Below are 22,077 nucleotides of genomic sequence, written 5' to 3'. Positions count from 1 at the left end.
AGATGGGGAATTGAGGATCAGGAAGACACACTTTGTGGTCTTGACACACTTGTTAATCTGTGGAAAAGACTTGAACTCCAGTCCTATGCTGGTGTCCTGATCACTAGAGCATCATCCCAGTGGTAAAAATTATCAAAGGGCAACAAGACCTTACTAACCAATGAAATACCCATTTTAGAATAAAGAACCTTAAATATGTTAAGATCTACAGTCCTACCATGTAAGATCAAGTACTCCAGATAGCCTTAGGAACAAACAAAAAAAAAGCATTAAAGACACTGATTTGCAGTAAAGAGTATGAACTTGGCATTACCATCATGGCCGTATTGTAACCCCTGCAGTCAATGTGTACCTTTTAAAGTTCCCCTGCAGTTTTATTTGTCTGTTCTGATCTTAATTATTTTCTGTCAATGGCTGTTTTTTTCTGTGTACCAATACGCATGTATATTATTTTAAAATAATATATATACTAGTCAAAATATTCGAAGTTTAAAGGCCCCATATAAGCCTTATTTTATTATGAATTCATGTAATGCTGAACGTGTGCTAAAGGCTTTGCAAATAAGCTAGGCACGTTCCCAGCACTGAGGATTTCACAGTCTAAATATGAGTCATTATTGGCACACAGTATAAAATATTTAGTGAATAGCTTGTATTTTGTTGGAGAGCTTTGCAGATCTGCTGTAGATGTTGGTATACAGAAGAGTGTTACTAATTGTGGAGAATTCCAATCTGGATTAGGAGAAAAAAAAATCTAACATTTGTAAAGTACCATGGCTGGTGATGGAGCCACAGGCAGTCATTCTTTCTTCAGGCCAGTGAGAAGTTTTGCATCCCCCAGTGACCCTGCTCCAGATATTCTTCATTAGCTGAAGATGGGGGATGCTTATGTGGTTCAAGAAGGAGCAACGCTGAGGCATGCTGCACTGGCTCAGTGTGCACTAGCTCCTGAACCACAAGTAGAACCATTAGCGTGGCTCTGCATACAGGTCAATAAGCCCTGCTCCTCTAGGAGTGTGCAGTGCCGTACTAGCACAGTCATCCTGCTTCAGGTTTGGAACATCTTACCATGGTGCTGTCTTGTGCCATATAATTTGTACCCTAAGGCACCTTGTGCCTGCTGCTGCTTGCTTGAGACTGTTGCTCTGTAGTTGGGTGGTGAAAGGAAAGGTGATAGGTTTTACTGCTCGGTTAACTGCTCATGGGTAGGAAAATCTTGCAGTTCTGTTTAGTTGCAGCTTTTGAGAACTCGCAATACAATTTCTGCAGAAAGAAAGTAGTTGGGAAAACATCAGGAGCTGGAGCCTGAAGTAGCACTGCGTGAGCCAGTTTTAAGATCTCTAGCTGACTGTGCCAGTAAAGCAAAGAGCAGGGGCTGTTGCAAGCGTCTCAGGTGAAAAGTAAAATAATGTTTTCAGGGCTTGTGTGGCCAAATGAGACCTGACTCCCTGTAGCTACAGCACAACTGTGGAACTAGTCTGAATTTATCCCATCTGATCCCCTAAGAGGCAACATCAGGAGCTGGAGCCTGAAGTAGCACTGCGTGAGCCAGTTTTAAGATCTGTAGCTGTTTCAGGATGTTACACCACTTGAAATTTAGATTCCAAAAATATCAAAATGATTAAATAGCAAAAGCTGTTTGTATGGCTTAATCATCATCATAATAAATTTGTATTGAATAATTTCTAAAAAGGAAAATAATCTTTCTAGGACCAATTTGTGTTGTCAGCTTTCAGTACTTGAAAACCAAATTTTCTTTCTTATATTTGGTAGGCACACACTGTGATATATTCCTTCTCTGAGCCATAACTTGGTTTAAAAAAAAAAAAGTTGCCATTTTTTTCTCTTGCCCTTAAATATTATTTTAGAACACTGGCCTTTGCTGTTTTATAATGCAAAAAGGCAAAAAATGTAGTGTTTGTCTGTACTGATTATGGGTTAACAACAATCTGTTTAACTTAAATTTCTAGAACAAGCCGGGCAACAATCAGGAAAGCATAAACATTGCCTTCTGGTTTCTGTCAGTTTTAGAAACTTTCTTCACCAGGACATTTATCAAAATATGAGGTGTTAAACTACAATTTTAGAAAATACATGTATTTTTGTAGTCTTTTCCTATATTCATTTTCCAGCCCTATAACAACTTCTCCCTTTCTTCATTTAAGTTTAACTTGTACAAATCTGTACTGGCTATTCTGCCATGCATAAAATTGGATAATGGTGTGGCAGATTTAGCAGGGTCTGTTTTGAGTAATTTGACTGTTTTAAGCCTGCTGCAAGGAACACTTAATGCTCTGAAGTAGCACATTATATGCATCATAAATTAAGGCTTTTGTTTTTCCTGTGTTAATTGTATTCTGTATCAACTTTATCTGCCTTTTTGTTGTTGTTACAAGTCCACCTGGTTTCTCTCCCAAGTTAACTAGGATATTTTTTGTGCAACAATAGAATTGAGACCAGTGTTGGATTCCTCCACTATAATCTGCTATTCCAAGGAAAATACCTTACTGATTTTTTGGCAAGGAAGAATGATGGAAAAATAAGTCAGAGGGTTTTAAATTAGAAAAAAATGTTATTGACCCTTTATTTTATGATTTCTTGCTCTCCCCACCCCTGCCATGTAAGTACCATAGTTTTTCTGCTTCACCTGAACGAAGCTAGAAGATAAGGCAGCTGTTTATGTCGATAGCAAATTATTTGGCTCTTGTACTAATCATATTCATTCAGCAGGGAAACTGCAGTCCAGGAGTACAATGCAGTTTTGAGATTTGAGTGTTCAGTAATTATGCAAATAATACCCACAACCAGATTCCAGTTGACCCTAATCTTTTTAATGTGGAATTTTTATACTTGAATTAACATTTTTTGTCTAAGGGTCTCTTAGAAGTGTGAGAACAATTTACTTAAAACCTCACTGAATCTTTTTTATTAGATAGTGTGTAACAGGTTTTGACTCCCAGCCCCAGTCCTTGCCCCTCCTGAGCTAGGGGCTCCCTGGCTCTGTCAGTCTCTGGCTGTGACCCCCAGTTTTTGCCCCTCTCTTTGGGCCCTGGCCCTGCTCCTGGGCCTGTAGAAACTCCTGGGCTCCTTTAGCCCCGCCAGTCTCCAGCTGTGGCCCTCCTCAGCCTTTGGCTCATCTCAGGGCCCTGTCCCCACTCCTGGGCCAGTGAGACCTCTGGACTCCCTAACCTTGCTGACATGCCCCATCCTGGACTATAAATCTCTGAGCTCTCTGGCCCCTCTCTCCCTTCTGGGCCAGCTGGGACTTCCTTGCCTCCCCTTAATCCCTTCCACAAACCAGCAGAGTTACTTACCCCCACTCAGATGTTAACCCAGGAGCCCTGCTGCCCAGGAACTTCTCTGTCCATGACACTCACACCTAGACTCCCTGACCAGCTCAGGCCCTGGGCTCATATGCTACAAGCCCCACCCCTTTCTGGTCAGATGACTCTAATTGGCTCCTGCCACACCTGCAGACTGTTTCTCAAGCAGCCTCTTCCCCTCTTAAAGTGACAGGTGTGCACTAGTGCGGCTGCCATTTTACAGAGGTTGGTAAAGCAATGTATTATGGTAACATAAGGCAGAGGTGTCAGACTCCTCAGGGCCCATGGGCTGAGTGAGGGTTGCGGGGCTGATCTGTGGGCTGGGCCACCCTGTGCAGTGCCTGCAGTGCTAAGTTCAGCGCTCATGCAACATGCACTGGCACCAGGGATTGCTCTGCATGTGACATGTGGGGCTGGCATGGGGCACGTGCTACTGGGGTGCATGGGCTGGACTCAGTGCTGCTTGCAGTGCCCCAGACATGGGTCCAACCTGTATACCACAAGCAGTGTGTACTCAGTGCTGGCACCACATGCACAGTGAACGCTGGGGTTGACACTTGGTGCATGAAGGCTGGACTGGCTGTGTGCGCTGCACGCAGCACTGGGGCGTAGATGCCAGGGCACGCACTGCATGCAGCACCCTGCCAGCCCAGCCCTTTGCACTGGTTCCAGCAGGGCCCAATTCCGACTGGCCCCAGAGCCAGCCATGAAGGGCCTGTGTGTTCGGGTACTGCATGCTGCAAACACCCTGGACTGACCTCCTGTTCCTTGTGCAGGGCTTGTGGCACTCGGTCCAGCCCACATGCAGCAAGCAGAACTGGGATTGGTGTGTGGGGGTGGTCCAGTGGCCTGCATGGATCAGCGAGATCTGGCCCCCCAAACCACAAGTTTGACACCCCGATATAAGGGAACATAGGGCCCAGGGCCCCTGCTGTTAGATGCTGTGTCCTGATTTCTAAACTCTCCAATTCAGTAGAGTAACTTTATTTTTAATACATGCATCTTTGTATTTGTACACAGATCCTGATTGAATTTTGTGCAGGTGGAGCAGTAGATGCAGTAATGTTGGGTAAATATATGTTTTTGTTTCAAATAGAAATCTTATAACAGGTTGAAATAAGAAAAATTAAATATTTGAAGGCTTTTGCTTTCAAAATTCCATATATGCTATTCTGAAATGTAAGTATCCTTATATTTTATGAAGGGCTATCCTGAAGAATAGTCAATACTATAGTTTTAAAATATTTGTTAATATTGCAGTTTTGTACACAACTACCACACTGTAGTACATAGTAATTTACTGTCTAACTTCTGAAATATCCCATGATTCTGAAAATGTTGCGTTGTTTATATTAATAACTGGGGACTTGATCTTGACAATGCTTACATGAATATCAGCAACTTTAATTAAGGGTAGGCATGTCGGATTATCCAGGAACCAGCTGTTTGTGTGTAAAAGTATTTTCAGAGGCTGGTCTTTTTATTATCTTCCTCTAAATTACATTTTAATTAATAATTTATATTTCACTGACCCAAAAGTCTGATATATTTAGTGCCTAAATGCAGGTATATTTAACCATTGCAAGTATGAGATCTTTGTATATGAGATCTCTATCTAGAACAAAAAATCAAATTATTTTATATATATAGATAGTTCATATACACATTGATGTTCCCAGATACCCAGGATGAAATTCTGGCTTCACTGAAGTCAGTTGGAAGTCCTACCAAGATCTTTACTGGGGACAGGCTTTCTCTCCAGCTGTTTACTTCTGAAATTAAATAAATGAAGCAAACTTAGTTTCATTATACTTCTGTCATTTTTTTTAATGATTTATAATGAGCCATCTGGAACTTTATGTAAATAGCAAGGCATAAAGTTGCAAATGATTTTTGTTTATTTCTGCATGCTTTTCTCTTTTTAGAGCTTGAGAGACCATTAACAGAGCCACAGATCAAAGTAGTTTGCAAGCAGACTTTGGAGGCATTGAACTACTTGCATGAAAATAAGATAATTCACAGAGATCTAAAAGCTGGCAATATTCTTTTTACACTGGATGGAGATATTAAACTGGGTAAGTATATTATTTAGAAATAAACAGTATTTTTCTGTTAGCTGTCGTCAAGCATTTTTGCCTAAATTGTAGTTTGGTGCTCTTTAGTATTTCTATACCTGGATATAAATTTTAGAAGGTTTAGTAGTTCAATAGATATTTTGGATGTTAACAAAATTACTCATGAGTAAAGCTAAAGTTGTCTTAATCATATTTAACAAACTTCCCATAGATTTCAAAGGGAGCAAGAACAAATACCGTATCATTATTTCTACTGAATTTTCTTGAAGTTAGTCAGAAGCTGCTTTCACTCCCCAGCTCTGCCACATTCATTTCCCAGTTGTGCTATATAACTTGGGGTAAGACACTTATACACAGATCCTTAAAAAGGCATTTTGGTGTTTAACTTACTCTCATTGATTTAATTTGGAATTACCACGATACACTTGACGAACATCTTGCTGGGGTCATTTGACCCCAGTATTCTTTCCTGCCGTGGCAGGGGGTCGGACTAGATGATCTGCTCAGGTCCCTTCCGACCCTAGAAACTATGAAACTTGTGGATCTTGATATTAGGGAGTTATCCAGTAGATTACTTAAACACATCTTTAATTGCGAACACATCCTCAACTTTGAAGCCAGTTCAAAAGTTTAAGATGACTCTATAAGATGTCATTGCTTTGCCCGTGCCTTTGCTGCCCATCTGGAAGGAACACAAGTAATCCTTCCTGTTTTCTTTTCTACTAAGCTTGAAAATTTAGAGCAGGGACTGTTTCTTAGGGCCCCTCTCAACATGCCGATAAAGTAATGGGATCTAATGCATGATCCACATAATCACACCTCCTATCATGCCATACATGTATGGCAGGAAGTGTGATTGTGAGATAGTGCATTAGATCCCATCAGCTCTAATTGCCAGTGCAAGAGGAGCCCAGAATCACGATCCCAGGCTCCCCCCGCACTGGCTTCCGTGGCTGTGAACCCAGCAGCTGACAGCAGGGACAGTGCCGGGAATGCTGCTACCTCTGCTGGCCTTGTCTGCTGCAGGGCTGGAAACGGTGGCTGAGAGCCCCTCAGTTGACAGGGTTCCTAGCCACAGAGGAGCACCTGGCCACACATTCAATTAATGGCATCATAAGAAGAAGCTACAAATTTGCTATCCATTTTTTGTGGAATAACTACTTAGCTCATGGTTTGTTTTATCATGCCATTAAGTGGCTGAATGTGTAGCTGGGTCATAACTTCGGGCATGATTAACTGGTAAATCACACCGTAAGTATAATGTGTAAATGGGGCCTTACAGTGTTAGGTTAAGGACCAAGCAGACTGGAGCTTGATCTTATTTTGGGCCTCTAGGTACTGCTTCAATATTCATCCAAACAAACAAGCAGTGATTTTCTTAGGACTAGTGCGGAAGCCTGAGAAAACGTCTCTGCCCATTTTCCTTGTTTCACATGAAGTCCACTTTACCAGCTTGTACCTGAGCCCTTTGAGTTTCCCCAGATCCTGAAATTGGTTTACAGTACTGCAGAGATGACCGAGACACTGTTTCACAGAGAAATCTCATCATGGAAGATCCCCTTTGTGTGTATGTACAGTGGATACATCCTGGCTATATAAAATTATGAGTAACTAAAGAGACTGAATTCACTTTTAGATCCATTTGGGGAAAAAAAATCTAACCCCTATCTGGTTGCTTGTAGTAATTTCAGTCTTGAAAATGTTTATTTAAAAAAAAATACATGTATTCAGGGCAAACACTATAAAATAACCTTTCTGATTTAGTAAGTCTGTAAGGCAGTCAAGTTTTGTCTAGTATCTGCAGTCCTATAGCCGCTCAGTTTTTGTGTTGGAAAAGACAGATGTCTTGATTCTGCACTTTTCTCTGCAGAGCAAAATTAACCTTCTCAAGTGTTGAGCCTATAAAGTTACTTTGTACAGATTAGACAACATATGGCTATTTTGTTTCTTTGTTCCAGGCACTAGACCTTAATTAAGAACTGTTACATATGCTACTGTAGAACAAAAAGTATCCTCAAAATAAATGAGATATCCTTATTTTATACATAAGGAAGACTTGATAGGGTAGTTGATGAATAATATGTTTACTCTTTGCTTCAAGCGGATTTTGGAGTCTCAGCTAAAAACACAAGAACAATACAAAGAAGAGATTCTTTTATTGGCACACCTTATTGGTAAGTGTACTGTTTTGCTAACATTTTAGCATGAACTAATATTGTCATAGCACTTTTGATTAAGTATATGGTTTTGCTAAGATGTAAGGAAAAATATAGGAAGTAAGAGTGTGGCATCTACCTTTTTTAAGATGCAAAAGTTTCATTAAGTCAATTTTTCAGTATGCTTTTTGCTGCAAATGGTGATAGTTCATTTTTTAATTGTATATCACTCTTCTTTTCAGGATGGCTCCTGAAGTGGTAATGTGTGAGACATCTAAAGACAGGCCTTACGATTATAAGGCTGACGTTTGGTCTCTGGGCATCACTTTGATAGAAATGGCTCAAATAGAACCACCTCATCATGAGTTAAACCCAATGCGAGTGCTGCTGAAAATTGCAAAATCTGACCCACCTGCACTGGCACAGCCATCAAAATGGTTAGTTTAGTAGCCACGATTGTTTTCATCTATTTTTAAAAAAAAATTGGCTCCAGTTCTGCTAAAATGTGTATTGTATTGTTCTGAATATTAAGTCGACACTGTAAGTAAGTCAGCCCCACATTTTCAGGTTCATTTTAAGGGAAACAGCCTTTTCCCTGAATATAAATCAGCAACTCTAGACCTTGAACTACTGTTAGTTTTACTAAGTCCCACAGGAAAATCAGACGACTAATTAAATGACCCAAAGGGTGAAATCCACTAAGAATACCAAAATAAAAACTGCATTGAAAAAAAATTCTGACTTGTTATTTTTATTGCATGCCTCAAAAAACTTCAAGTGCCAAAGTTAAGACTGTAGGGGGGCTGATTATAGGTCAAGTGTGATTTTTATGGTTCTTTTGGAGGAAATAAAGGATAGATTTGTAATCAGAACAATACATGTGCTTAATTTCAGGCATGCAACTAGTCATATTGAACTCTGGGACTACCTATATGTACACGTTTAAGCACATGTATATGTCCTTGTAATATTGGGGCTACTGACTTTCTGTTATTGTAAACGTATTGTAAAGGCTTTCTTTTTGAAAAAGGTTCAGTGTTTTAGGAACGTCATACAACGAAACTGGAAAATATAGCTTATGCTTTTTAAGCATAAAAATAAGATTTTACATAAAAAGTGTAGATACATGCCTAACTAGCTTTGTCAAAAGTAATAAAACACGAGAAAGGTGATCTGTAAAATAAAAATAGGTTATGAAAGAAGAAAGGAAAAATATTATTTTAAGGATGTTATAGAGAGAAAACATGAAGGGTAAAAAAATGAAAGCTACTCATCACTCGTCAGTCATTACAAGAAATTTAAGTTATGGCATAGTATCGTTAGTGAATTTGCATTTCAGATATATTACAAATAAAAAACAAGGAAAAGAGAACTTTCTGTAAATAAAACTTCTTAAAAATGGTCTCTCAGGCACTACAGAAGGCAAGAAAACAAAAAAAGTTAAGATTACATTTGAAAAGGCAAAGCAATGGTTAAGTAGCCAGCCATGACATTTTACACAAAATAATGTAGCAGGCAGTTGATAATTTTAAGACAGTTTTAAGTTTTAAACAGTTATTCTATGTATTGGCTGTCAGAAAGACAGTTCTTCCACCTCATGGCCTTATTAAACTTTCTTGACCCAATTCATCCCACTGTGTCTCCACTGACAAAATGAAGTTATACCAATTGAAGATGATAAGCTGTACCACCAAGCTAAATCCATCTGGGTTTGCTTGTTTCTACCTTCTCTTGCCATCCAGCTGTCTTCCGAAGGCAGAGGAGGGGAGCCATTAGAGTGCAGGCATGAATGAGAAGCTGAAAAAAACGTTTCACTCTTCAGTTTGTCTAGTGTAGCACTCATGGAGGTAAAGAGGCTGTCACCTGTTTTGTTTCTTACACAGGTCTTCAGATTTTAAAGATTTTCTAAAGAAATGTTTAGAAAAGAATGTGGATGCCAGATGGAGTGCTACTCAACTTCTCCAGGTAGGAAGGCCCAAATGGCCACCAGGGTTATAGTCCAGAAAAGTAAGTAGTCCTGTTAGTCTGAAGTTAGCCAGATGGCAGAGTAGGGTGGCACCTTGTATCAGGGGTGTCAAACTCATCTGGCCGTGTGAGCTGGGTGAGTGGCATGGGATTGGTCCATGGGCCAAATGAATGGTGCAGGTCCAACTCTGCGGCCAGATAGGGCCCACAGACACCCCTTCTTCCCCATGCCAGATATGACATGTGCCATGGCTGGCCAGGACTGCACCGCACACAGTTTGTGTCCTCGGCTAGGTGGAATAGGCACTGTGTGTGTTCCAGCATGCGTGGTGTAGATCAACTCTGAGACCTGGGGGCAGGACTGGGAGCCAGATAAGAGGGCTCTGTGGGTGGGATCTGGCCTGCAGGCTGTATCTTTGAAACCCCTGTTATAGACTGGCATCAGAAAGGGTAATAACTACCAGCCATAACACATCTGTGCAGGGAAAAGGCACTACTACCATGAGGCTCTGAATAATTTGAAATTATAATGTGTATAATTAATCTGTAGCTAACATTATGTGCTAGTGTCTCAAACTGAAGAAATGGCAGTAATTCATACCAGGTGAGGATCTGGCCTTTTGTTTATAAGTGCTGGTATATCACAAATAATGATAATGTGCAGCTAGTGAAGCTATAGCTCAGTGCTTCCTCTAATGACTAAAACAGATGTATTTATAAGTGGGTGATTGGTGACACGTTTAAAAAACTTTAGTGTTGATCCTTCTGCTGGAATGCTGTCATTGCAGAGAGCTAATGAGAAGGTACGATTCTGTTTTATGTCAGTGTATTTTTATTTGTATTCCAACTACCCGATTTACTGGAAAACCAGACATAATCCCATTAAAATTCTTGCTTTAACCTGTTATCATGAAATGAATATTAATGTTTATCATTTTTAATTCAAAAGCCAATTATTGTTTGTTTTACAAGCATCCATTTGTTACTGTCACTTCCAATAAACCAATCAGAGAATTGATTGCAGAGGCTAAGGCTGAAGTGACAGAAGAAGTTGAAGATGGTAAAGATGAGGATGAAGAGGAGGAAACAGAAAATTCTCTGGTGAGCCTAAAATATGTTTTTCCAAGTACAAAAGCATACTTACATGATTATTTATGGAAAAGCAGGATTTTTTTTGGTACACTGTGGCTTTCTTACACATATTTTAAGAACTAAAAAACATGTTTTCTTTAAAGTCCAGGACATCTCCATTATATAATACAGAAGTCAATATCTACAAAAGCCAGATGGGCTGAAACTTTGTTAGAGAAAGAATATAAGCAGCCTTTACAGTTTTTAAAAACTTGATTTGTTGGTGACACACAGACACACACACACAGATCTCATACATTCACATAATTTCTAAAACGCATTATGTCTGAGATTCCTATGGGTTCCTTATGATACCTAATCACTAATAAAGGGAAACCATGTGACAATTATAAGCTAAATTTCTAAAATTTAGCTGTTAAAAAAAATCTTTCCAAGAAGAAATCTGCAGTAGAGTTTTGTGAGCTAATTTTTTATATCTGCTAGATGAATGGAGTTTCTTAAAGAATAGTGAAGCCATAGCTTAAGTGTAATGGTACTCTCTTCTGTTGCAGATAATAAGATTTTTGCTGTACTTTTTAAATGTATTCCAATCTAAAAGCACTTTACAATGCCCACAAACTGAGATTCTAAAATCTGTTGGTGCAAAGAATGCCTTTGAAACACATGAGCTGTCAGCTACCTGCTCACTCAAGAAAAATGCTCACATTTGTTTGCCTTGGTTTGAAGTGCAAGATGAGACCACCTCTTGTCATACTAGCTAGACCTATTTTTATTGTATCTTTAATTATTTACAGTAATCTAATGGCAAATTATCTGATGCATATCTCCTGTAGATGCAACAGTAAATGTAGAAAAGGATCTGTCATAATTGCTCTGAAGAAGGAAAGAATAATTAGGATTTGACATAATGTTTTATTAGAATATTTCTGTATATTTGTGTCTACTTATAGATCCAATATGTTAATTCTAACATCAAGTACTACTGGGCTGATGGGTACATAAAATTCCCATTCTGACTCTGTATTACAATTCATTCACATCTACTGGAAGCTTTCACTTCTTTTGCTGAAATTTTGCATGATGTCTCCTTTCCAGTGATTTTTTTTAAAGTTTGGTCATTTGAGAGACAGAGAAATGAAAAGATACGCATTTCCCATTGCATATTTAAAAAATCTCAAAACCTTTTTCAATGTCTTGACAGCTGAAATGCAAAGATGTTTACATATTGGAATGTAGATGGATATGACCTACTTTAGTACTGCCTTGTATCATGGCAGGGAATCTGTTTGGCTAATTTATGAGCCTCAGATTTGTTGGGCTTTTTTGTTAAATTCTCAAAGTGCACCTGCCTGCAATGATTCTTTTCACTTGTGAGCGGAACAAAGTTGTCACGTTAGATCTCTCTCTTCTAATTAGTTCAGACTTCTGGGCTGAGAGGCCTCATGCCCACTCCAAGCCCTTCATGTCCAACACAACCACTGTCTGGCCAGGGAAGGATTTCTGCATCCCAAACACTGTTGGTAGGCTGCCTTATAAGAAACTCCTGACAGGCACTGCCAGAAGCAGGAAAGCGATGTTGAGGCAGAGATGCAGGGACTGGGCATTGCTGCGGCTCTCCAAACACAAAGGCTGCTCTAACTTGGGCCAAGTGCATCTTCTTTACCTTGTTGGTCTCTTCAGTGCCTGGAGCAGGCCAGACTCCGGGATGGCCAAGGTGGCTTAAAGCCTTTGCCCAGTTTCCCTGTGGGTTACAAGTGCTTTGTTGCGCCTCTTCGAGGTAAGCGTGCACTCCCAACAGTGAGGATGGAGGAACCCTAGACAATGTAAAGCAACTGAGGAAGGTCTTGGGAGAACTTTTTACGTTGCACTTTTGCTGAGGTAAAAAACATTCACTGAACTGTATTGTTTCAGCCTTGCTGGACTCTTAAGAGGTTGGAAGCTACTAACAGCTTTTGTGCAATTGTTGCTTGTGCAGGAAAGAGACCATCTGCAGACCTAATAGTAATGTGATAATGCCAAGCCAAATCATTTGGGGTGATAGAATTCATGAAGTTGTTCCTGCAAACTAGGATGTACGTGTGCCGCGTCTTTGGATACATTTTGCTTTCTGTATTCTAATATTCTACTATAGCGAACAAAAGAGTAAACATATGTATTTCTTTCTTTGTTTTAAATAAAAATTTCAGCAATTACCAGCAGACAAGCGTGCTTCCTCTGATCTTAGTATCGCCAGCTCCGAGGAAGATAAACTGTCGCAGAACGCCTCTGTTCTGGAATCTCTGTCTGAGAAAGCAGAAAGCAACGCGGCGGAGGAGAAGAACAGTGGGATGCTTCCGGATGATAAAACAGCTGCTGACGAACCTGTGAATATTGAAGATGGAAAAGCCATTGATAACACATCAGATGCCACTCATGAAGATGTTGTAAAAGTCCAAAATGGGTCAGTGTTAATTGAGGAAAATGAGTTAAAGAAAATATCAGGAATTGAAAAGAAAACTGGAAAAGCAGAAGTAGGTGAAGGTGCTGGCTTACAGAAAGAAGGAAAAGCAGTTGACACAGTGCTGCCATTAGAAACAAACAATGAACCCGGTCTGAAAACAGAGAAAGAAAATGACACAGATAATGAACAAACAGCTGAAAACAATCAGAAAATAGGACCTGAAACTGAAGAGCCAAGCGCTCAAATCACAGACGTCATCTCTGAAGAGACTGGGGAGAAAGAGGAGAAAGAAAGTAAAGCAGATCCGCAGGAAAATAAGAATGAAGAAAGTACTATAGAGAAAGTTGCAGAACAAATGGAGGAGACAATGGACAGCACTAAAGAAACAGTTCAGGTTGTAGCTGAAATGGCTGACAAAGAGAAGGAGCCACTAAAAACGGAAGGTGATAGTGCTCCGGAGACAGGCAGCAGTAGTGAAACTCAGATCACCATTGGAGATAAAATAGCAGGGACAGGTCAGAAGCTAATGGAAAGTGGACTTGAGCCTGCTCATGAGACTGTCAGCGCTGAACAAACAGAGAGTAGAAGTGAAGATACAGTGACTGATACAGATCAGAAATCAGTAGATGACGATACAGTGACTGATACAGATCGGAAGTCAGTAGAAAGTGGAAATGGGGATGTGTGTAAGACAAGCAGCACAGAGGAAACAGAGGTGAAAGAGGCCGGCAACGTGCATGACCCAGACCAGAAGTCAGTAGAGAGTAAGACTGAAGATACTCTGGGGGTAAATGCCACTGAGGAGATTGTGGAGGCAAGTGACACTGTGGAGATTCCAGAAAAAGATGCGGATAAAATAGCTAAGGTTAACCAAAATTCAGAAATAAAGAGACCCGAGGACACTCAAAAGAACAGTATTCAGATAGATACAGAGCGTTCAGAAGTTCCTGGTGATCCACTAATAAAGAACAAGCTGCAGGAGACTACGGCTGAACAAACTGAACTCACACCGGTACCCAGAATTAACATTAGCACCGAAGAAAATGAGGAAAAAGTTAAAATAGATAATGAAGCCAATGCTGAAACTTTACGCCAGCTGGAACCTGAGACTGTGAAGGAAAATGATGCAGATTCAGGTACTGGTTCCACAGCGGATAACAGCAGCATTGATTTGAACTTGTCCATCTCTAGTTTCCTCAGTAAAAATAAAGACACGGGATCAATATCGTTACAAGTAAGTGTAGACAATGATACATACTTATATCGCATCTTACGCAGTTTGACTTTAAATCTGATTCTGAGTTTGACCTTCACAACCAGAAATATCAACCAGCCAGATGTGAATCCCCTTTTGGCCGGTGCCTCCTGCCTCCCTCTTCTGGCTGAAAGATGAGAGACCAGTTTGCTGTGTCTTTCTCACCCACCTGGAGTCTCCTCTTCCCCACTACCCTGCTGTGAAGAGGGGCTGTGCTGTTGTGCTTTTCCTTCAGCCTCCAGTTTGGGTCCTCCTTTCCCATACACTCCCCATTTTGTGCTTATAGCTTTTCCAAGCAGAAGTTTTAAGGGTGAAATCAATAAGCCACTATTTACTCTATTGCTGCTTCCCAGTCTTGTTTGGGAAGATTCTGCTGAGTGGGAAAACTATAGGCGACAGCAAATTCAATGCATCTTTCTTCAGACTTAGAAAAATAAACCTGCTTCAGATCATATTGGAAGATTATTGAGAAGTTTGTTTTTTAATAAGTGAAGGTATGGAAAAATAATGGTTTAGTTCTACCTTTACTGGCTAAGAATAGTTTCCTGCTTGTTATTGGCAAGCACAAGCTTTGCTCTAGGCTCTTGGTGACAATTGACTCTCGCTGTACCATGCACTATAGTTCTCTGCTCAGAATCTAAGTCATTACATTTATCAGATGTATAAAAATAGAGAGAGCAGATACAAACAACAAAAATTGTAACTTAGCCAAACCATACTAATCCAACAATGTTCTGCATTCAGGACACTAGAAGACAAAAGAAAACGTTAAAGAAAACTCGCAAATTTGTTGTTGATGGGGTAGAAGTGAGTGTGACTACTTCTAAAATAGTTACTGAGAATGATTCAAAAAGTGAAGAAATGCGATTTCTACGGTGAGTAAAAAGCTGAATGATATGCAATCGGTTTTTAATTTGTTTATATTTTAGTAATTTTTAAAATATTTTTTGGTAATTCAGTAATTTCTGTCTGAAGAACTTTGCAGTTTGCTTTTATAGTGTGCTGGGATTGCATTTATTTATTGAGTTATAAGTGGAAGAAAAATGTAGCATTTTTTTTTTTAAGATACAGACATTTAAACCTCATCTTAAATTAATTTTTTATTGACTCCAAAGATCTTATTTTATTTTATTTTATTTATATAATTTACCTGCATTTCAGTTCTCTTCCCCCCTCCCCCAACCGAATCTTCTATTTCTCTCTTTATTAGGCGTCAGGAGCTGCGGGAGCTAAGACTTCTTCAGAAAGAAGAGCAGAGAGCTCAGCAGCAGCTCTCCAACAAACTCCTGCAACAACGAGAACAGATGTTCAGACGCTTTGAACAGGAAATGACAGTGGGTTTCTGGTTTTTGTACCAGCTTTGTTTTGAGTGAATGTAGTATCCTGAGGAGATGCTGTATTGACAGAGTTGATAAAGTTAATGGTAGCAACAAACACAGGGTTTCTTTGCTGTGGGTACTTAATGTAATTCAGTTCCCATGCCTATTTAGTTCTTGTTCTTTCTATTACTGGTTGTCTCTCACTCCAGTCTTTTACAGTAGGGAAAATGCTTGGATGCAGTTCAGGCAGAAAAGTGGCACAAAGCAAGTTTTTAGGAGGAGCATTAAAATACAGTCCTGTCCCTACCCATCTCCAAATCAACTCCAGCCTGGCTGAGCTGTGTCAGTACTGAGCACTGCTTCAGCTGAGTTCCTAAGTGGCTTATTAGAAGAAAAGAATAGCAGGGCATGTGCTCCATAGGATCCAGGAATCAAACCTCATATTGTCTTCAAAGGGCCACTCCAAAACAGATTTGCCAACATGAGATCCTCTAGGCCAGTGGTCTCCAAAGTGGGGTGTACGCACCCCAGGGGGTGCACAAGATGATCCATTGGGGTGCAGGAAGAAAATATTAGAACTTCTATTTATATAAATATATTGGGGGGGGGGTGCTCAAAAATGTTTTACTGATAGGGGTGCGCGATCAAAAAAGTTTGGAGACCACTGCTCTAGGCTATCAACTTTGTCCTTGGAGAGGGCTCAGCTGTGCCAGGATGTGTCCCAGCACAGCTGATCCACTTCGTTAAGCAATACAGATATCGCCATTGTCCTGCAGGGTTGGGCCCTGCCATTGTCAGGGCTTCAGAGGTTCAGTCCTATGAGACGAGTGCGAATGGGGGCATCTTGGGTTTTCCATTTGCAGAGGCGCATGCCGGGAGTTCCCCCACAGAGAATTCCTCAGGTGTGGGTCTCCTGCTGCCATGTTCCAAGTCGGGGCACACCTCTGCAAATGGGGGATCCCCAGTTTCCGCTGTTAGCAGAGGCATGCCCCAGGAATTCCTTATTTGCAGAGGCACGCCCCCAGTTGGGGCACAGCAGTGCAATAGGTATGCCCAGGGAATGCCCTGCTGGGAGATTCCCAGAGCACACCTTTGCAAGCAGGGAACCCGGGCAGCTGCTGCCAGGGCTTCAGGGGCCTACAGGCGAATTCCCAGGGTGTGCAAGATTGGGCACCTCAAACCCTAGAGGCAGCTGGAGAGTGGGGGCAGCATTCCCACCATAAAGCAAATGGACATCTGCTACAAGAAGAAGGTGCAAATTTATACCACCTATTGTGGCAGTCACAATTTTGGGCTTGTATCACACGAAAAGGGACATGGGCATGGACAACTGTTGGCTTTGCGCTACCATAGAAATTTTTATGGTGGCACAAAGGTATCTGTTTGCAGCCCTAGTTTCCAGCTCCCTCAAAGCAGACTCGACTGAAGCCTTTGATCACTTACCATATACTTACACTCGCTTATCTTTGTACCCCTACTCTGTATGTGTTTGCAAGGGCCAAAACAGAGAACATAGAAAGCTTTGCTTTCCTACAACCACCCTTGGAGCATACACTGCTTTATAATGATAAGCACCTACTTCTGCTTTCCCCACTGCAAGTTGGTTTAGGTGCCAAGTAGTCACTTTGCAAATACCTACAGCAAGATCGAGATCACTGGTCCCAACTAGATACGATTTTCCACAAATATTGAGCAAATATTACTGCAGAGCTCTCAGTCTGCAGAATTTTGCTTACTAGAAAACCATCAGATCAAACAACTGTTTTACAGAGTAAAAAGCGGCAGTACGATCAAGAAATAGAGAATCTGGAAAAGCAACAGAAACAGACAATAGAACGCTTGGAACAGGAGCACACAAATCGCTTACGAGATGAAGCAAAACGCATTAAAGCAGAACAAGAGAAGGAGTTGTCCAAATTCCAGAACATGTTGAAAAACAGAAAAAAAGAGGTAAGAGCTTTAGATAATGTAGAAAGTAGAAAGTGTGGCCAGAGGAAGTGGGCCTTCATGAGGCCATTGGAAGCCAGTGTCATTTATTTTTAATGTGTAGTGGATGCATCTACACATGCCATTAAAGCAACCTGAACTCTGGCGCAGTTTGCACCAGGCAGCTTCGTCTGAGTGCAGGGCCTACACATGCACCTGGGACTGCAGCATTTTGAGCTGGGGTGGAGCGCTGGCAGGAGCCAGGAGGGTTAGCCCCGGGCTCCAGGTGGTGGGGTTGGGCAGCGTGAAGCTGGCTGGGGCACGAGCGTGGTAAAGTACAGGGCTCGGCAGCAGGCAGCCCCCACTCATTAGCACCCTCATGCCCTAGCCAGCCCCGTCACCATCTACACATGCATTTTAGCAGAGTCCCCGACAGTACTATCGTATGGCAAAGGTAATTAATTTACTGCACCCTAATACCAGTGCACAAGTAGATGGTGGTGCTTTACTGCAGAGCTAATTAGTTAACTGCAGTAAAACACACGTGTAGATGTACCCACAGAAGAACAGAAATGGTGAAAAGAGCATTCAAGTTTTTATTTCTGCAGAATTCATTGACAGCACATCTTCCACATAACCTTTTAAATGAGCAAATCTTTATTTTGCTTGATTTATAATTTGAGAGCTTTCCACAAAATGTCACAACAAAAGCCAAAAGTGCCTATACTTGTAATATTACCAAAACTGTTATTTTTTAAAAATTCTACCACAAAGAATCATTATATTTATTGTAATTACAGAATTGCTTTTAGTTGTTTTGTGGTTTATTATTTGTAAAAAGTGTAATCACATGACCTCTAGTTTTTAACTTGATTAGGGAAAAAAGTTGACAGGCAACACATTTTCTAATAAATTCATATCTGTGCTATGTAATAAGGTAAACTAGTGATGATGCCAGCAGGTAGTTTGTTAATTTGCACATATTTGCACAAGAAAAAAGTGGTACAATATAGTTACATAGTGCTTGGTTGCATATGAAGGCCATTTTATGTAATTGGTAAACCAATTACATATAGTTCTGCATATAAATGAATAAAGTAAAGGCAAGATTAAGAATAATTATTTGCTTAATTTGCTTTTTCTAAAAACCTATACCAACAAAACTTATGTGCAGGATCCTATAGCACAGATTTAGAAAAGTATTAACTATATTTGTTTGAACTGATATTTATGTATTTGTATATTTATATAAACTGGTATATATATTAATCACTTCTTCTCTTTTGCTGAGCCTCTTTCATTTTTGAGTCTCTACTTTTTACTGGTGATTGGGTCTTACCTGGGCAAGCTGGTGAAATTTAATGCACTGTACGGATCTAAAAGCATTTCTTTCACGGAAACAGGAATAGCATGTGGTGATTTGTATTCTGTTTTCTAATGGCCCCTCTCCTATTAAACAGTCATTTGTTCTTGGATGCCTACTTTTCTTTATAGTTCAATGAGGGGATTTGCAGTCTGAAGGAAAATGCAGCTGGAACTCTAAAACGATTCATGTTATATTGCGGATTATGGAAAGTATGCAGCACTAGCTGTAGTCACCTTTCTGTCTATTTTAAAACAATTTATCTTTAAACTATCAGATTCATAGCTAATTGCTTTAGTCAGAGGAACATAATTTGTTACTCTTCTTCTGAACTTGTTAAGAGGAGTACTTGTAAGTGAACGCGTAAGGCCATTTAACCTTTAGCGTGCTTGCAGGCCTCTTCTATAATGTATTAAAACACATATTATGTAAGTATCATGTGTGGTCAAGAATATCTTCATGCAAAAATAGTCACGAAATCTTTGAAGTTACACATGCCACAATGTCAATATTAGCTGTCTTTCAGTGAAAGTTAATATACAGCACATACACGGTACGCACCGTTTCAAGAAAACACCACCTCTGTTGCAGGTGATGGTTTTCTTAGTTGATGGCTGTTTCACTTGCTGCATGAAAACACATTCATATGATACCGTAATCAACAGGAATGAATTGCTCTTTCTGAGAGCGCTCATTAATATTTGCATGCAAAATTAAACTCTTGTCTGAGCTGCACTTACACTTGCGTAAAGCACATGCTGTCTTTTCCCCTTTCATCAGACTAACCCCTCCACCATCAAAGGAATGCATGCTTTCTGCTACCTCTGATGCTTGACATGCACTTTTTGCATTCGCAGTAAATGCTTGCTGTGGAGAAAGTGTTATTTCCCCCCCCCTCTGCATGGTTATACACTAGGTTTTTAATGAAGTGGAGAAAGCACCCAAAGAGCTGAGAAAAGAGCTCATGAAACGCAAGAAAGAGGAGCTTGCACATAGCCAGCATGCACAGGTAACAGCATCTGCTTCAAGCCACTAAAGTCCAAACAGCAGTATTATTCACACAGCTTAATAATTCCACTTTATTTTTTGGAGTGAGTATGAAATTTAACTAACTAACCCTTGTTATTGCTGTGCTTCTTCAAATTGCTTCCATAGCCTTGCAAATAGAGTGCAACATATCTAAACAACGGTATGCAAATTTATGTTAGTGGTGCTAGAAAGAAGCTTCAGATTCAGGAAGCAGTACATAAATTAGAAAAATATCTTGATACATCAAGAGAGCGCTCATTACAATGCTTCCTCAGCTGGTAGGTATCTTCTTTGTCTAATTAAAAAGGTTAGGGAAGAACAAAGAATGTATTCTTAAGCATCAGGAAGGATGATAAATATATAAAAAGTGTAAAATTAAGGAGTGTTGTTCATGGCAGCAGAGCTTTTAAAGTAAACTGAGGTTAATTAAATGTCATAGTGAAGTGTAGGTGTGGGAAACTTCAGAAGACTTCAGTATACTTGTATGCATTTAAACTTACTGCCCTTGTGAGTCAGAGCTGGAAGGAAAAATATTTTTTCAATGCGTTCTTCCTCTGTGAGGTTATGAACAGGTCCTATTGTACCTTACTGCCTCTAGCAAAGGATGTGTTGCAAGGGGGCAGGTTTGGCTTGAGTAATGGAAGTGGGATGCTCTGAAGGTTTCGGATTAAGAATTTGGACATGGAGGTGCCTAGCTTGTTGCCATTTGAGGCTAGATCCTAATCAGCTTTCCACTTGGGTGTTACTCTACCTAAAGCTTAGGGACCCTTCCCAGAAAGTGAGAGGCCTGGCTTCTCTGCCTCATCCTGGGGGATTCAAACCCACATCTCCTGCTTTCCAAGGAAGTACTCTACCCTCCAGCCCGCCAGCTGTACTAGGTAGGAACTGTTTCATCCACCCTGTGCAAAGAGGAATGCAAGATTTATGGGCCAGAAGGAGAGCAAATACAGGAAGGAACATGACTTAACTGGACTCACCTTTGTGAGGGACTGCTGGGTTTTGGTCCTGCTTCTAGGACTGTTTAGGTACCTCACTCAAAACAAGCACTGGATAAAACCAGAAATAACCCAACCATTAGAGCATTATTAGATAGTAAGGTAGGCACCACCTCCTTCTTGTCTGACAGCTGCATTTTAAAAAGAAAACAACAACAGTATTTTGTAAAGGGCCCAAGTCTGTTGATGCGCAGTAGGCATTCTCTGTCTGCGCCTTCTGGATCGGGCCCTTCAGAGGGTGTAGACAGTCTCATATCGCCCGGCCAGAACTGCTTTAGCACCTGCAGTCGCAGGTTTGCATGCAGCTAGAGAACTTTGAAGTCAAGCACAGAAACACTTAGTGAACTTAGATGCCTCAAGGATTAGGTGGCTTTTGGAAAGGTAAGAGTTTGATCACAGTTTTAAACATGAGGCTTAAAATATGCCCATATGCCCAGGTTGAGGTTTTTTTTAATTTTTCCACAATGTTTATGAAAGTGGCAGAGTGGAAAACCTGTATTACTGGACAAAGTGTTACCTGTGACTTGATGTAAGTTTTCTTTGAGCATGATAGTTTGAAATGCTCTTGTTATATCACTTGAAATGAAGTTAGTCTCCAAAAACTTCGTATTTAGAAACAGTTTTCTCTTCTCCCAGTGGATTAATTTTATTTCCTCTATTAACAGAAACATTGATAAAGTAGTGTATCCTAGTGTAGAGTTGAAAGGCTCCTTCTGTACAATCAAAACCTACTGTAAACCTAGAAAATGTGCATATATTGCATTTGACATCTGTAAACAGATTTGATACACGTTTCTGCTGTCAGTGACTAGATCTGTTTTGCTCCGACTACAGCCTTGGAAACTCAGTATTCACCTTGCTGATATCAAGCAGTTTATCATTTTTGAAAGAAAAGAGTTACATTGTTTATGCTCTGACCGGGAAGTGCCTTGTATTCTGATCCACAGGGTGTTGCTCGGGTTATGATTCAGTCTTTTCAGTTGTCTTCATGTACACTTTTCGACGCACAAATGCAGGATGTAAGTCACAAAATGCCCAAAGGGTTTTATTTCCCTCATTTTTCAGCTGTGTGTTTTGTCTGTGGTTCAGATGTGCTGATCTAGTTTCCCTGCCATCTCAAAATGAATTAGTGCAAATTT

At 40.4% G+C, this 22,077-nt stretch overlaps 1 protein-coding gene across 2 annotated transcripts in view; it reads left to right on the top strand.

The window, feature by feature from the left end:
- Positions 1-22,077, top strand: part of SLK (STE20 like kinase) — a 66,970-nt gene that overhangs the window by 34,804 nt on the left and 10,089 nt on the right. The window contains exons 3-13 of one of the 2 annotated variants that reach the window (XM_090057141.1): positions 4,344-4,392; positions 5,249-5,398; positions 7,500-7,572; positions 7,797-7,991; positions 9,438-9,519; positions 10,492-10,620; positions 12,798-14,285; positions 15,051-15,181; positions 15,517-15,640; positions 17,396-17,575; positions 19,831-19,923. In XM_090057141.1, coding sequence (XP_089913267.1) covers positions 4,344-4,392; positions 5,249-5,398; positions 7,500-7,572; positions 7,797-7,991; positions 9,438-9,519; positions 10,492-10,620; positions 12,798-14,285; positions 15,051-15,181; positions 15,517-15,640; positions 17,396-17,575; positions 19,831-19,923 — 2,694 coding nt within the window. The remainder of the gene's footprint in view (positions 1-4,343; positions 4,393-5,248; positions 5,399-7,499; positions 7,573-7,796; positions 7,992-9,437; positions 9,520-10,491; positions 10,621-12,797; positions 14,286-15,050; positions 15,182-15,516; positions 15,641-17,395; positions 17,576-19,830; positions 19,924-22,077) is intronic. The other variant, XM_090057142.1, reaches the window with a different exon arrangement.

This window comes from Crocodylus siamensis, chromosome 7 (genome assembly GCF_052110815.1).
Source record: "Crocodylus siamensis isolate JL-2025a chromosome 7, ASM5211081v1, whole genome shotgun sequence".
NCBI lineage: Eukaryota > Metazoa > Chordata > Crocodylia > Crocodylidae > Crocodylus > Crocodylus siamensis.
Note: the sequence above shows the minus strand (reverse complement) of the source record. Positions and strands in the feature narration are given on the sequence as shown.